Source organism: Cherax quadricarinatus, chromosome 34 (assembly GCF_038502225.1).
Source record: "Cherax quadricarinatus isolate ZL_2023a chromosome 34, ASM3850222v1, whole genome shotgun sequence".
In the NCBI taxonomy this organism is placed as follows: domain Eukaryota; kingdom Metazoa; phylum Arthropoda; class Malacostraca; order Decapoda; family Parastacidae; genus Cherax; species Cherax quadricarinatus.
The window spans coordinates 19,863,795-19,881,774 of NC_091325.1; the positions used below are offsets into that span (position 1 = coordinate 19,863,795).

At 41.4% G+C, this 17,980-nt stretch overlaps 1 protein-coding gene across 9 annotated transcripts in view; it reads right to left on the bottom strand.

Moving 5' to 3' along the window:
* The window catches only part of LOC128693671 (monocarboxylate transporter 14-like), a 489,471-nt gene that overhangs the window by 12,853 nt on the left and 458,638 nt on the right, over nt 1-17,980 (bottom strand). For all 9 annotated transcript variants that reach the window (XM_070091219.1, XM_070091218.1, XM_070091217.1 and 6 more), the window contains one exon: nt 9,922-10,049. In XM_070091219.1, coding sequence (XP_069947320.1) covers nt 9,922-10,049 — 128 coding nt within the window. The remainder of the gene's footprint in view (nt 1-9,921; nt 10,050-17,980) is intronic.

Below are 17,980 nucleotides of genomic sequence, written 5' to 3' on the forward strand. Positions count from 1 at the left end.
TAGGAAAAAAATTGTGCACCCAGTGGTGCACTGCGGGAATACCATATTAGTACGCCTTGTTCACCATGCCTTGTGGTAAGAAACTCCTCACTCCTTGGCAAATTGGGACACTTTTGTTCCCCAGTGACAGTTCTAATACAGATGGAAGTGTCATCAGTGAAGATGAATTTCAAGGTTTTCATGAGGTTGTGACTGAAACTAATGACCATAATACTGGTAATAGTGAGGAAAATCCAGATGACCCTCAACCTTCAACCTCTGGTGCTGGGCCATCTTGCTCATGTTCAGTTGTACCAGAACGAAAGAGGAAACTCGTATTTTCCCATATCCAGGACTCAGATGTGAGCAATGGTGATGATAGTGATAGTGAATATGAACCCCAAGCTCTTGAAAACAGTTCCAGTAACGAGAGTGAAGTCGAATATTCTCCAGTGAAGTGTCAGTATGTACGACGCTATATGCACTCCGGTAGTGTGCCATATGCTATTCCAAGGGGAAGGAGTACATCTCGGAGTACATCCCATGGCTGTACAACAGGAACAGATAGTGAAAATGAAGATGATAGTGTTGCAATTGGGATGGAAAATGTGCATGCATCTGGTGGTGGTAGTGGTGGTGCCAGCCGTGAGGCACCACCAGTGGGCCATGCTGCTACCCATGCCGCTGACTCAGCTGAACAACAAAGGCTACATCCCCCACTCACCCACCACACCAACCTCCACAGTCACAACCACCTGTCAACATCCAGTACGCATCAGCAGACAGCACCTGGGATTGGCAGGAAGCTGACAATTTTGTTCCCAATCCCCATCAGTTTGACGAAAGTCAAAGTGGAATACAGCCATCTTGTACACTTGGGAACAATGCCACTGAACTAGAATGTTTCGAGTTATTCTCTGACGAACCCCTGATGGAAATTATTGTCAGGGAAAGCAACAGATACTTCGATTACATCATGGCAAACACAATACTTTCACCAAAATCATGTCTACATCAGTGGAAAGAGACAACTGTGACTGAGATGTATCTTTTCTTTGCCACAATAATGCTTATGTCACATGTGTATAAGCACAGTGTCAAATCATACTGGTCAACAGACCGCCTGATAGCAACCCAAGGTTTCAGTGATATAATACGAGTGAATCGATTTGTGCTACTATTGCGTATGCTACACTTCTCAGATAAAACCAGGCCTGACAGAAACGACAGGTTATATAAGATTAGGAATGTGTTTGTGTATCTGAAACAGAAATTCAATATGTATTTTTATCCCTTCAGGAAGCATGTTACTGATGAGTCTTTGATTCTGTTCAAAGGTAGACTGTCGTTCAAGCAGTATATACCAAGCAAGAGGAAATGCTTTAGTATAAAGTTGTTTGTGCTTTGTGACTGCTACAGTGGTCTTGTATTGGATATTACTGTGTACACTGGAAGTAATACACTGCAAAATACCAGGAAGTTATTGGGCATCTCTGGTGATGTGGTTAAAACAATGATGGAACCATATCTTGGTAAGGGGCATATACAGTGGACCCTCAACCAATGAAAGCATCATCTAACAATAAAATCGACTAATGAAGCATATTTAGCGTAAAAATTTTGGCCCAACCAACGATGAAAAACTCGACTAACGTCATTCGTCCTGAACACATCCGTCTGGTCTGAGCACCTCAGCTCAGCTAGTGTGACATTGTTTACAAGCCAGGGCAGACGGTTGCATGCATACATTCGATAAATTTTGTATTCCATTGTTTTTAGTGCTTGTAACTGCTAAATAAGCCACCATGGGCCCAAAGAAAGCTTCTAGTGCCAATCCTGTGGTAAAAAGGGCGAGAATTACTATCGAAATACTATCGTACCACGGTCAGCTGCTGCTGCACCACCGTCAACTGTTGCTGCACCATCAGCTGCTGCTGCACCACCATCAGCTGCTGCTGCACCATGGTCAGCTGCTGCTGTACCACAGTCAGCTGCTGCTGCACCATCATCAGCTGTTGCTGCACCACCATCAGCTGCTGCTGTACCATGGTCAGCTGCTGCTGTACCACGGTCAGCTGCTGCTGTACCACGGTCAGCTGCTGCTGCTGCTATTGTACCACGGTCAGCTGTACTACTCAAAGATGTGGAGAGACTGTTGTTGGTGTGGCTTAATGAGAAACAATTACCAAGAAACAATTAACCCCGGAGGGTTAGCCACCCAGGATAGCCCAAGAAAGTCAGTGCATCATAGAGGACTGTAACTTATATCCATTGGGGTCCTTAATCTTGACTCCAGGATGTGACCCACACCAGTCGAGTAACACCCAGGTGAACAGGAAAAAATACCTGGAACTAGTGCTCATATTGGTGAATTTAAGGCCAGCAAAGGTTGGTTTGAGAGATTTAAGAATCGCAGAGGCATACACAGTGTGATAAAGCATGGCGAAGCTGAAAAATTCGTCCCCCAACAAGTGTTCAATTGTGACGAAACAGGCCTGTTCTGGAAGAAAATGCTAAACAGGACCTACATTACTCAGGAGAAAAAGGCACTTCCAGGACACAAGCCTATGAAAGACAGGCTAACTCTCATATTTTGTTATAATGCTAGTGGGGATTGCAAAGTGAAGCCTTTACTCATGTATCACTCTGAAAATCCTGGAGTGTTCAAGAAAAACAGTGTCTCATCAGTCATCACTACATATTCAATAAAGGTAAGTGTCATTAATTCTTCCTTTAGTACAGTATTTATTGTGCATGTATCATTTTTTTCTGTGTAGGAAAATGTATATTTCATGTGAAAAATGCTTTTTTTTCATACTTTTGGGTGTCTGGAACGGATAAATTGGATTTCCATTATTTTTTATGAGGAAAATTAATTCGACTAACGATAAATTCGTCTAACGATACGCTCTCTGGAACGGATTAATATCGTTGGTTGAGGCCCCACTGTATTATATACTGATAACTGGTACACAAGTCCCTTACTCAGGTACAGGTACACATAAGTATAATTATCAGAGGACATATAAAATCTGCAATAACTTTAAAATACAGTGGAACCTTGACTTACGAGTTTAATCCATTCCGTAACTCAATTTACTCATAGTATATCAAATTAATTTTCCTCATTTAAATTAACTGAAAAGCCATTAATCTGTTCTTGCACTCTGGAGACAAGAAAAAAATACTTGAATATGATGCTATTATCAACTGTACGACTTATTTATCTATCACAATTCATCTAATATGACATAATAAACAATATAATTAACAGAAACATGATATATTCTCTAGAATGAATAAAATAGGCCATAATATGGTGGCAGAGGCAGCGGCAGAAGCGTCCGCCATTTCCAGTCCCAATTTGACTATAGTATGTTCCCATGCTCTTACTGTAAGAGAAAACATAGTATTTTTCAGGCTTACTGCAACAGATCACTAGTTTTCTAGGAAAACGCTGAAACAATGTATTTATAAATAAGAAATATTGTATAAAAACTGTTTATATAAAGTGTATATGTACTTACACACTTGGAGCTGAGATGGTGGGGAAGGTTGAAAGTGGGGGATGTTAAGGGTGGGGGATGTTGAGGGTGGGGGAGGTTGAGGGTGGGGGAAGTTGAGAGTGGGGGAGGTTGAGGGTGGGGGATGTTGAGAGTGGGGGATGTTGAGGGTGGGGGATGTTGAGGGTGGGGGATGTTGAGAGTGGGGGGATGTTGAGGGTGGGGGGATGTTGAGGGTGGGGGGATGTTGAGGATGGGGGATGTTGAGGGTGGGGGGATGTTGAGGATGGGGGATGTTGAAGGTGCAGCATATGATGTATTGCCAGGTTAAGTCCATGGAAATCATCGTCTTTTTCTTCTCAGCACTGTTCATTGCAATTACATGTATTTTGTTAGGACCCATGGTTAGAAAAAAGAAATTTAGCCAAATGACTGTAAAAAAGTGCAAACAAGCATGAAAGAACTGCTCCCACAGTGATTTAAATATGTGGACTGTTTACTGAATGTTTTGGCATCAGCTGTGCCAACTAGTGGCAGCATTCTGAATTATTATTATGTATGTATTATGTATTATTATGTATTATGAAATCGAAAGAAACCCAAAGTATTTCTTATGCCACATCAAAGTCGAGAACAACATCCAGTATTGGGCCCCTACTTAAACAAGATGGATCCTACACAGATGACAGCAAGGAAATGAGTGAGCTACTCAAGTCCCAATATGACTCAGTTTTTAGCAAGCCGCTAACCAGACTGAGAGTTGAAGATCAAAATGAATTTTTTATGAGAGAGCCACAGAATTTGGTAAACACAAGCCTATCTGATGTTATCCTGACACAAATGACTTCGAACTAGGCTGGAATATTGCTGCACTCTAACAGCACCTTTCAAGGCAGGTGAAATTGCCGACCTAGAAAATGTACAGAGAACTTTCACGGCGCGCATAACGGAGATAAAACACCTCAATTACTGGGAGCGCTTGAGGTTTCTAAACCTGTATTCCCTGGAACGCAGGAGGGAGAGATACATGATTATATACACCTGGAAAATCCTAGAGGGACTAGTACCGAACTTGCACACGAAAATCACTCACTACGAAAGCAAAAGACTTGGCAGACGATGCACCATCCCCCCAATGAAAAGCAGGGGTGTCACTAGCACGTTAAGAGACCATACAATAAGTGTCAGGGGACCGAGACTGTTCAACTGCCTCCCAGCACACATAAGGGGGATTACCAACAGACCCCTGGCAGTCTTTAAGCTGGCACTGGACAAGCACCTAAAGGCAGTTCCTGATCAGCCGGGCTGTGGCTCGTACGTTGGTTTGCGTGCAGCCAGCAGCAACAGCCTGGTTGATCAGGCGCTGATCCACCAGGAGGCCTGGTCACAGACCGGGCCGCGGGGGCGTTGACCCCCGAAACTCTCTCCAGGTAAACTCCAGGTAAACCCATGCACTCTGCCCAGGGCCAGACTCGTGGAACTCCATGTTCGTCAAGAACTGCAAGAAGCCCCTAACACGAGCTTTTACCATCCTATGGAGAGGGAGCATGGACATGGGAGTCGTCCCACAGTTACTAAAAACAACAGACATAGCCCCACTCCACAAAGGAGGCAGTAAACCAATAGCAAAGAACTACAGACTGATAGCACTAACATTCCATATCATAAAAGTCTTTGAAAGGGTCCTAAGAAGCAAGATCGCCACCCATCTAGATACCCATCAATTACACAACCCAGGGCAACATGGGTTTAGTGCAGGTCGCTCCTGTCTGTCCCAACTACTGGATCACTATGACAAGGTCCTAGATGCACTAGAAGACAAAAAGAATGCAGATGTAATATATACAGACTTTGCAAAAGCCTTCGACAAGTGTGACCATGGCGTAATAGCGCACAAAATGCATGCTAAAGGAATTACAGGAAAAGTTGGTAGATGAATCTATAATTTCCTCACAAACAGAACACAAAGAGTAGTAGTCAACAGAGTAAAGTCTGAGGCGGCTACAGTGAAAAGTTCTGTTTCACTAGGCACAGTACTCGCTCCCATCTTGTTTCTCATCCTCATATCTGATATAGACAAGGATGTCAGCCACAGCACCATGTCTTCCTTTGCAGATGACACCCGAATCTGCATGACAGTGTCTTCCATTGCAGACACTGCAAGGCTCCAGGCGGACATCAACCAAATCTTTCAGTGGGCTGCAGAAAACAATATGAAGTTCAACGTTGAGAAATTTCAATTACTCTGATATGGTAAACATGAGGAAGTTAAAACTTCATCAGAGTACAAAACAAATTCCTTCCACAAAATAGAGCGAAAAACCAACGTCAAAGACCTGGGAGTGATCATGTCGGAGGATCTCACCTTCAAGGACCATAAAATTGTATCAATTGCATCTGCTAGAAAAATGACAGGATGGATAATGAGAACCTTCAAAACTAGGGATGCCAAGCCCATGATGACACTCTTCAGGTCACTTGTTCTATCTAGGCTGGAATATTGCTGCACACTAACAGCACCTTTCAAGGCAGGTGAAATTGCTGACCTAGAAAATGTACAGAGAACCTTCACGGCACACATAACAGAGATAAAACACCTCAATTACTGGGAGCGCTTGAAGTTCCTGAACCTGTACTCCCTGGAATGCAGGAGGGAGAGATACATGATTATATACACCTGGAAAATCCTAGAGGGACTAGTACCGAACTTGCACACGAAAATCACTCACAACGAAAGCAAAAGACTCGGCAGACGATGCAACATCCCCCCAATGAAAAGCAGGGGTGTCACTAGCATGTTAAGAGACAATACAATAAGTGCCAGGGGCCCGAGACTGTTCAACTGCCTCCCAGCATACATAAGGGGTGATGAATGGTTTTGAAAACCGACAAGTTGAAGAATTGAGACACTTATGCAACACATGGGAATCTTTATTGAAGAAACGTTTCGCCACACAGTGGCTTCATCAGTCCAATACAAAGTAGAAATGGGTAAGGAGAGTAGACGTATGAGGTAATCAGTCCCTCAACCTGGATTCGATGTGTTCAGTCCATCACTCTTGTAGTAAGTGCAGCATAGGGCCAGAGAGGTGGCTTATATACTGTGGTGAGATGAGTTGAAGCAGGAGGAGGCGGGATCTTAGTGGGACCTGCCACTAGTGTAAGTAGGTCATCGTCCAAAGGTTGGGCAAGCGTTGAAGTCTTTGTACCAAGATTCCATGATGTTGCAGTGTCTGACAGATGTGATGAATGGTTTTGAAAACCGACAAGTTGAAGAATTGAGACACTTATGCAACACATGGGAATCTTTATTGAAGAAACGTTTCGCCACACAGTGGCTTCATCAGTCCAATACAAAGTAGAAATGGGTAAGGAGAGTAGAAGTATGAGGTAATCAGTCCTTCAACCTGGATTCGATGTGTTCAGTCCATCACTCTTGTAGTAAGTGCAGCATAGGGCCAGAGAGGTGGCTTATATACTGTGGTGAGATGAGTTGAAGCAGGAGGAGGCGGGATCTTAGTGGGACCTGCCACTAGTGTAAGTAGGTCATCGTCCAAAGGTTGGGCAAGCGTTGAAGTCTTTGTACCAAGATTCCATGATGTTGCAGTGTCTGACAGATGTGATGAATGGTTTTGAAAACCGGAAAAGGACTTGACACCTCAAGTCTTAATGGAAGGGGATTCCCCTTCTAAACACTAAGACTCTCTCCTCCTCCCATCCCATCAATCATCACCAGATCTTCAATAAAGGTAAGTGTCATTTAACTGTGCATGTCTTTTTCAGTTTGTGTGTATTAAAATTAATATTTCATGTGGTAAAAATTTTTTTTTTCATACTTAGGGGTGTCTTGCACAGATTAATTTGATTTCCATTATTTCTTATGGGGAAAATTCATTCGCATAACAATGAGCTCTCAGGAACGGATTAATATCGTTATGCGGGGGTCCACTGTATAGAAGATTTACTGTTATGCAGACTACTGCAGTATTGTAATAAGTGCATAAATAATGTCACCCCATTCATGACTGCATATTAGAATGGCTACTTGGACATTTACTGGAAAATGACATCATTTGTTTACTTTTGAACATCGGCAAAAATCAAACATTTCCCGTACTTTGAGCTCCATTTCAAGGTTCTTTTCATAGTAAAACCAATCAAAATCACCTCTATTTCTATAAAATGTTTGCCATTCTATCAAATGAGACTATGAAAACAAGAATATAACCATAATACTACATGAAAATGGACCACAAAGTTGGCATTTTAATTAAAAAAAAAACATGGTCGGAGTTTTTTTTTCTCATTATGCACTGCGTGTTGCAGGATTTTTTTTATATGGTGCACACTGACCACACAGACCCATTCTCCCACTTGTGGGCCTACCAACTTTCTCCTGCTTGATTTGAAACCGCTAGAATTTATGAGTATATATACGTCAAAAATGGTGGCTTGTAAGACGTATATATACAACCAAAACCGTCAAAGGGTTAAGAAATGTTGACCAGAAATAATTAATGTAGAAAGTATTTGCAAAACTGCAATGCTTAACCCTTTGAGGGTCGACAGGCCCTCTCCGAAACTCGTTCTCAGGGTCGGCCAAATTTAAAAAAAAAAAAAATTATTTTCTCTTATGAAAAGATAGAGAATCTTTTCCCGATCATAAAGACACCAAAAGTTTGAAATTTGATAGAAAACTTACGGAATTATGCTCTCGCAAAGTTAGCGGTCTCGGCGATGTTTACGCATCGGCGATTTTGCCCACTTTGAGCCCCATTTTCGGCCAATTTCACTGTACTAGTCGACAAAAAACATGAATATTTCGCTAGAACTCCATTTTTTCTATCGAATGGGTGCAAGAAACCACTCATTTATGAAATCCAACTATCCAGTACAGTGGTCAGAATTTAGCAATTTTGCCAATTTCACACAAATTTCAAAAGATGCCAATTTCTGAATAGGGTCCAGAATAAACAAGAAAGACATTCCTGGCACTAAAATGACATTTCCTTTAGTCATTAGTCATGTCTCAAGGCCCCTCTTATATTCTTTTGCTTTCCACTTTGAATTTTTATTTTCACAAAAAATATAAGATTTACTGTTATGCAGACTACTGCATTAGTGTAAAAAATGGTATAAATATTATTGGTGCACTTGTGAAAGAATATTAGACTCACCAGTTGACGTGTATTGCACGCTTGGCACGATTTGTTTACTTTTGAAGTTTGGTAAAAATCGAACATTTCTGCTACTTTGAGCTCAATTTCAAGGCACCTTTCTTTGTAAAACCAGTCAAAATCATCTCAATTTCTGTAATATGTCTTTCATTCTATAAAATGAGACCAAGAAAACTAGAATACAACAATAAATACCATACGAAAATACACTGCAAAGTCGCTGATTTATTCAAAAAAAATGGTCAAAGTTTTTTTTTTCTCATTATGCACTGTGTGCTGCAGGATTTTTTTTAGACTGTGCACACTGACCACATAGACCCATTCTTTCATATGAAGGCCTACCAGCTTTCTCCCACTAGATTTGAGGCCGCTAGAATTTATGAGTACTAGTACGTCAAAAACCCCTACGCGTAAGACGTACTAGTACGACGAAAACCCTCAAAGGGTTAAGAAAAATAAATTACAGTATTACAAGAGGATCAATATGAGTATGAAACCTCCTTCACCCACTTTCAGTTCCCCTGCCTGAAAACTCTAGAACCACAGACTCGACCACCATTTTCAAAACTACTATTAAAAGACATCTTATCTCCGTAATACACCCTACCCTCAGATATGTGAAAATCACCTATTCTCTTTTCTGTATTGTGAACACGTCCAAAACAAAATAGACCCACTCTCATTATTTGTAATTTCCCCTTTTTTTTGCACTAACACTCATCCAAATGACTGTAAACATAAAATTCCTAATATAGTTATTCCCTAATAAATCTTAAGTTAGTCCTAAGTTTGCCTGAAATACTCTTCCAATATAGGAGCTTTTATAGTAATAGCATATCATGCTGAGATACTGTAAAACCATTCCCATTACTAAATTAACTAATTATAATATTGTTATATGTTTTGTACTACCTCACTATTATAAATCTAATTAATGTTAATCACTTCAGTTACATAAGTTTTATATCAGTATGCAATAATGTATATTAAAATGTACTGCTCCATAACCTGTGTCAATATAGAGTAAGAATTAGGATTAGTCTGCCTGAAATGCCTAGGCATGCTAGTCGCCTTCTTTGTAATTAATATTTTATAATATGTAAACCACACAATGTAAGCTTTGCAAGGAAATAAACATTTTCATTTTCGTTTTTCATCTTACAGCCTAATGCTTCACAAAATTATTTAGCCCAAAATTTTAGATCTGACTGGTAGAACAATGAATTATGAGGTATAATGTTGAGGATATAAAAGAACATTACCGGCATATCATCCTGATAGCATCGCTGGACTAATGGGACAATGCAATGGAGAGCTGCACACACAAAGAGCAGCACACCAGCACAGTAAAAGGAGACATCATAGCTTTTTGTGGCATCATAGATACTTCCTGTAAATGTAAGAATAAAAAGGTGCATTACATAGAGAAGAGACACTAAATTATGTAGCACTAATAATTTCAGTTATATCAGCTTTTTCTTTTTCAATTCACACACAAAACATTGATTTGAATTTATATATGTACTGGTAGATATATCTAACTCAAGATACAGGTTGTAAATAAGGATGAAGAATTTAAATGTAAGATTTTCAGTTTTTTTTTTTTTCCAGATTAGTGATGATCAGCTTTTCTCCCACAGGACTGGTGGTACAACACACACACACACACACACACATACATAAGTACACAGGGAGAGGAACAAACATAAAATGGGACTGAGAGTCAAATGTCAGTAATAGTGCACTGTAGTAGCAATACACTATGCAATGTTTTGTGTCTACCTCTGTAAAAGTGCATTTATTGAAAGGTATTAAAATCTGATGTATAATGTTAATACCTTTTGTCAGTCAGTTACAGTTATAAATACTGGAAAATGCTTTATGAAGTAATAGTGCCTCGAATAAGGATAAATTGCAGCTGTAAAACAAAAATGAATCTACAATATGTTACTAAGAAGCAGACTTCACAAAACTTACCTCACTGCTACTGTCTTTGGCTTGAGGTACACACTGAATGTGACATAACCAACACACATCTTATAAACAGTACTGTACTGAACTACTGTCTTATACTGACCTAGCTTCGACTGCTGATGTGGGCATCTTTCACTCATGTTTAAGCCTTAAATTTTGTGCTTTTCACATAATATTCAGCATGTCGTGGCTTGCTAGTCACATAGCACATGCTGAAGCCTATACTTCATTATGCTATGAACACTGAATAATTAATATACTTTATATAATGTTATCATAGTCACAAAGTAAATACAGTCCCTTGTAAGGATATCTGTATATAACATCCTTCATTCAAAATGAAATCTACTAAAGACAAATGAATCAAAGAGATGCAATCATTTGGTAATTGCATTACACTGTAACTCAGGAGAGAGAAAGATACATCATAATCTATACCTAGAAAATCCTACAGGGACTGGTCCCAAATCTGCACACAGAAATCACTCCCTATGACAGCAAAAGACTGGGCAGATGGTGCATCATCCCCCCAATGAAAAGCAGGGGCACCATGAGTATGCTAAGACACACAATAAGTGTCAGGGACCCAAGAATGTTCAACTGCCTCCCAGCATACACAAGGGGTATTACCAATAGACACTTAACCCTCTGACTGTTTCGATCGTAAATATATGTCTTATGAGCCACCATGTTTGACGTATATATGCTCATAAATTCTAGCAGCTTCAAATCAAGCAGGAGAAAGCTGGTAGGCCCACATGTGAGAGAATGGGTCTGTGTGGTCAGTGTGTACCATATAAAAAAAATCCTGCAGCATGCAGTGCATAATGAGAAAAAAAACTCCGACTGTTTTTTTGGATTAAAATGCCGACTTTGTGGTCTATTTTTCTATAGTATTTATGGTCGTATTCTCGTTTTCTTGGTTTCATTTGAAAGAATGGAAAACATAGAAACAGAGGTGATTTTGATTGCTTTTACTATGAAAAGAACCTTGAAATGGAGCTCAAAGTACGGGAAATGTTTGATTTTTGCCAATGTTCAAAAGTAAACAAATGATATCATTGTCCAATAAATGTCCAACTAGCCATTCTAATATGCAGTCATGAATGGGTTGACATTATTTATATAATTATTACAATATTGCAGTCATTTTTTAATTTGCATGAAATTGGCGAAATTGCAAATTTCTGACCACGTTATTGGGTAGTTGAAATTGGTAAATGGGCAGTTTCTTGTGCTCAATCAATAGAACAAATGGAGTTCTAAAGAAATAGCTATGAGTTTGGTTGACTGGAACAATGGAATTAACTGAAAATAGGGCTCAAAGTGGGTGAAATAGCAGATTCTTAAATATCGCCGATGTCACTAACTTCATGAGAGCCTAATTCCGTAAGTTTTCCATCAAATTTCATTCTTTTGGTGTCATTACCATCGGGAAAAGATTCTCTTTCATTTCATGAGTTTTTTTTTTTTTTCAAAAATTTTTTCGACATCTGGAGACACCTCAGGATTTGGAGTTTCGACAGTCAAGGGGTTAAGTGTCTTCAACAGGAAGCTGGACAAGCACCTAAAGTGAGTACCTGACCACCTGGGCTGTGGTTCATACATCTGTGTGTGGTCAGAGGTAACAGCCTGGTTGATTAGGCCCTGATCCACTGCAAGGCCTGGTCATGTACCGGGCTGCAGGGGAGTTGACCCCCGGAACACCCTCCAGGTATACATATGACCTAAATCTAAATACATGTACTAAGAGAAAACACAATAAGTGTCTTGGGCCCAAGACTGTTCAACAGCCTCCCAGCATGCATAATCTGTCAAGAGGGAGTCTGACAGATACCTAAAGTCAGTACCCAACCAGCTGGGCTGTGGTTTATTTATTTATTTATTTATTTATTTATTTATTTTGTCTTTGCAAACAGTACATTGAGATTTTGTATTTACAATAGTGGGTTGCAATGCAAAGAGAGCCTCTATTATGCCTAGGCATTATGGGCCAACTTAACATTATTGGCTTGCAGTCTACTTAACACTAAGGAGTATATCATAGTTGTACAGTAGGATAGTAATTATTTCATAGTTGTACAGTAGAATATTATTTATAAATGAATCAAAATTTGCTGATCATCGGCAGCTGGGCCCAATGAGATTCATATTCGTATGCTACAACATTTACATCAGTCAGCCCTTGCAGTCCTATTACGCCTTTTCAATCTTATTTGGTCACAAGGAGTTCTTCCACAGTTGTGGAAATCTGCCATTGTTCTCCCTTTCCGCAAACCGGGTACTACGGGACATGAAGCCTCCCACTATCGTCCCATTGCTCTTACCAGTGCAGTTTGCAAAGTGATGGAACGCCTGGTAAATAGACGTTTAGTGTGATATTTAGAGACACACAACAGTCTCTCCACTCATTAATATGGCTTTCGTAAAGGTTGTTCTACCAAAGACCCCTTACTACGCTTGCATATGTATGTTCGTAATGGCTTTGCGAATAACCACTCAGTTATTGCCATATTTTTTGACCTTGAGAAGGCATATGACACAACTTGGAGGTATAATATTTTGGCCCAAGCCCACTCCTTAGGCCTCCAAGGCAATCTACCATCCTTCCTTAAGAACTTTTTAACTGACAGACATTTCTGTGTTCGGGTTAATAATGTGCTCTCCCCGGACTTTATCCAAGCTGAAGGTGTCCCCCAGGGATGTTCTGAGCACAACACTTTTTCTCCTTGCCATAAATGATTTGGCCTCTAAGTCTTCCATCCAATATTTGGTCATCATTCTATGTTGATGACTTCGCTATTGCCTGTTCAGGCGCTGACTGTCATCTCATTACAGTTTCTCTCCAGCATGCGGTCGACCGTGTTTCCAATTGGGCCACCACACATGGATTTAAATTTTCCAGTACCAAAACTCACCAAATTACTTTCACTAGACGCTCTGTCATCTCCGATCATCCTTTGTATCTCTATGGCTCCCGTATCCCCGAACGTGATACAGTCAGGTTTCTAGGCCTTCTCTTTGACCGTCGGTTAACCTGGAAACCTCACATTACCTCTCTGAAGGCAACTTGTCACAGCCGGCTAAACCTTCTTAAAACCCTTGCTCATCTTTCCTGGGGAGCTGATCGTCGAACTCTGCTTCGCCTACATTCAGCCCTCGTTTTATCGAAACTCGATTATGGTGACCAGATTTATTCCGCGGCCTCTCCTGCTACTCTCTCTAGCCTTAACTCTATCCATCACCAAGGCTTACGTTTGTGCCTTGGTGCTTTTCGCTCTTCCCCTGTTGAGAGCCTCTATACAGAAGCAAATGTTCCATCCTTGTCTGATCGCCGTGATGCCCATTGCCTTCGTTACTATGTACACTCTCACGATCTACACAATCCTTCCATTTATAGAATGGTCACCGATATTAGTAGACATTCTTTATTCGTTCGCCGCCCCTGTTTGCTCCGTCCCTTTTCTCTTCGCCTACATTCACTCTTGTCTTCCCTTCAGTTAGCACCTTTATATGTTCATGTAGCATCTCACTTTTCCCTACCCCCCTGGGAAGTTCCAGCTGTTCGGGTCTGTTCTTTCTCACTCCCTTGCTCGAAAGCTCAACTGCCTACGGTGGCTTCCCGCTCTCTTTTTCTTGATCACTTCCACTCCCATTCTCATGCCACCGCTGTGTACACAGATGGCTCTAAGTCTTCAGACGGCGTCGGATTCGCAGCAGTGTTTCCGGACAGCGTCGTACGAGGGCATTTACTATCTTCAGCTAGCATTTTTACTGCTGAACTGTATGCCATTCTTGCAGCACTTATTCGTATCGCATCTATGCCTGTGTCATCATTTGTAGTAGTCTCAGACTCCCTTAGTGCTCTACAGGCTATACGAAAATTTGATACATCTCATCCCCTAGTTCTCCGTATCCAACTTTGGCTACGCCGTATCTCTACCAAACATAAAGATATTGTTTTTTGTTGGGTCCCTGGTCATGTCGACGTACAGGGCAATGAACAGGCAGACACTGCTGCGCGGTCAGCAGTATATGACCTACCAATTTCCTATCGAGGTGTTCCATTTCTGGACTATTTTGCTGCAATAGCTACCCACCTTCGCACCCGTTGGCAACAACGTTGGTCAACTCTGCTCGGTAACAAACTTCATTCTATTAAACCGAGCATAGGTTACTGGCCGTCTTCTTGTCATCAGTGCCGAGGTTGGGAGACCACTCTCTCCCGCCTTCGCATTGGCCACACTCGTCTTACTCATGGGTATCTCATGGAGAGGCACCCTGTTCCTCTCTGTGAGCAGTGTCAAGTTCCAGTATCGATTAGCCACATTCTGTTAGACTGCCCTCTCTATCAACGAGCACGCAGAATTTATCTCCAACGTCGTCTTCGTTCTACTACTCTCTCTTTACCTTCCCTTCTTGCTGATGGACCCTCCTTTAATCCTGACTCTCTCATTGACTTCTTGACAACGACTGATTTACTCCACAAACTCTGATGATACTTTTCGCACTCCCCTCAGCCCTTTCTAGTTCAGTCTCTTGCTGCCCTTTACCCTTTCACCATCCACTACCCCGCTGTTATCCGTAACCTATTACTCATCCATCTCCCTTTTGCTACCTGATGCCCTCGCTTCCTTCCTGCCCTGCAGCGCTGTATAGTCCTTGTGGCTTAGCGCTTCTTTTTTGATTATAATAATAATAATACATCAGTCAGCCCTTGCAGTCCTATTACGCCTTTTCAATCTTATTTGGTCACAAGGAGTTCTTCCACAGTTGTGGAAATCTGCCATTGTTCTCCCTTTCCGCAACCCGGGTACTACGGGACATGAAGCCTCCCACTATCGTCCCATTGCTCTTACCAGTGCAGTTTGCAAAGTGATGGAACGCCTGGTAAATAGACGTTTAGTGTGATATTTAGAGACACACAACAGTCTCTCCACTCATTAATATGGCTTTCGTAAAGGTTGTTCTACCAAAGACCCCTTACTACGCTTGGATATGTATGTTCGTAATGGCTTTGCGAATAACCACTCAGTTATTGCCATATTTTTTGACCTTGAGAAGGCATATGACACAACTTGGAGGTATAATATTTTGGCCCAAGCCCACTCCTTAGGCCTCCAAGGCAATCTACCATCCTTCCTTAAGAACTTTTTAACTGACAGACATTTCTGTGTTCGGGTTAATAATGTGCTCTCCCCGGACTTTATCCAAGCTGAAGGTGTCCCCCAGGGATGTTCTGAGCACAACACTTTTTCTCCTTGCCATAAATGATTTGGCCTCTAAGTCTTCCATCCAATATTTGGTCATCATTCTATGTTGATGACTTCGCTATTGCCTGTTCAGGCGCTGACTGTCATCTCATTACAGTTTCTCTCCAGCATGCGGTCGACCGTGTTTCCAATTGGGCCACCACACATGGATTTAAATTTTCCAGTACCAAAACTCACCAAATTACTTTCACTAGACGCTCTGTCATCTCCGATCATCCTTTGTACCTCTATGGCTCCCGTATCCCTGAACGTGATACAGTCAGGTTTCTAGGCCTCCTCTTTGACTGTAGGTTATCCTGGAAACCTCACATTACCTCTCTGAAGACAACTTGTCACAGCCAGCCGAACCTTCTTAAAACCCTTGCTCATCTTTCATGGGGAGCTGATCGTCGAACTCTCCTTCGCCTACATTCCACCCTCATTTTATCGAAACTTGATTATGGTGACCAGATCTATTCAGCGGCCTCTCCTGCTACTCTCTCTAGCCTTAACCCCATTCATCACCAAGGATTACGTTTATGCCTTGGTGCTTTTCGCTCTTCCCCTGTTGAGAGCCTCTATGCAGAAGCGAATGTTCCATTCTTATCCGATCTCCGTGATGCCCCCCCGCATCCCCATTGCCTTCACTACTATGCATGCTCTCATGATTTTCGCAATCCTTCCATTTATAGAATGGTCACCGATATTAGTAGACATTCTTCATTTGTTCGCCGCCCCTGTTTGCTCCATCCCTTCTCTCTTTGCCTACATTCGCTCTTGTCTTCTCTTCAATTACCACCTTTCTATGTTCATGTAGCGTCTCACTTTTCCCTACCCCCCTGGGAAGTTCCAGCTGTTCGAGTCTGTTCTTTGTTGCTCCCTTGCTCGAAAGCTCAACTGTCTACAGTAGCTTCCCGCTCTCTTTTTCTTGACCACTTCCACTCTCATTCTCATGTCATTGCAGTGTACACAGATGGTTCTAAGTCTTCTGATGGCGTAGGATTCGCAGCAGTGTTTCCGGACAGCGTCGTACGAGGGCATTTACTATCTTTGGCTAGTATGTATTTTTACTGCTGAATTGTATGCCATTCTTGCAGCACTTATCCGTATTGCATTTATGCCTGCTCCAGGAAGATCTTATTCTGACTGTGAAGCCACCAGCACCCATCAGTGACTTTGTAATGAGCCAAGAATTACTGTATCGAACAGCCGAATTGGGTACTCCAAGTAGAAGAGTTTACCAGTTAGTAATTCCACAGTCACTAGTGAACATAGCTCTACAGCTAGTTCATGATGCACCAGGTGTTGCACACCCTGGTATTGATCGTTCTGTGAAACAAGCCGGAATGAAGTACTTTTGGCCATGTATGGCAACTGACACTTCAGAGTATGTTAAGAAATGTAGTGTTTGTATGAAACATAAAGAAAATGTCAATGGTCCTAATCCAATCCAAGTGTTGCCCTTGATTTGTTAACCAATTTTAAATGTTCCCTCCAAGGCAACAAACATCTGTGTGTTATGGTAGACCATTTCACCAGATATTGTGAGTTAGTTCCTATTGCAGATAAGACTGCAGAGACAGTAGCTAAAGCGTTTAAAGAACGCATTATCTGCAGGCATACCACCCCTAAGTCCTTAGTAACAGATAATGGAGGTGAATTCTGTAATGAGATTCTTGAAAATTTGTGTACTTTGTACAAGATCTCTAAATCCACCATTGTTCCTCATCATCCTGCCAGCAATGGGTTAGCTGAACGAACCAATAAGAAAGTAATTGATGTTTTGAGAGTAACTATCAACCCCAATAGTGAAACTTGGGATGAAGTTATACCAGATGTTCAATGTGCCATAAATTCTGCTTACAATGCTTCCATAGGTGATACTCCACATTATGCATTGTATGGTGTAGACAAGCGTTTACCCTATGAGTTGTTATATTCCACTCCGAAACCCAATTACAACCCTGATGATTTTGTAGCAACTCGTACAAGCATGGCTCAGAGTGTTTTTAGAAGATTCCATGAAACACTTCATAAATCAACAGCAGAATTTACTAGAGTGACTAATAGCCATCCTAAACCATCAAAAGTTACA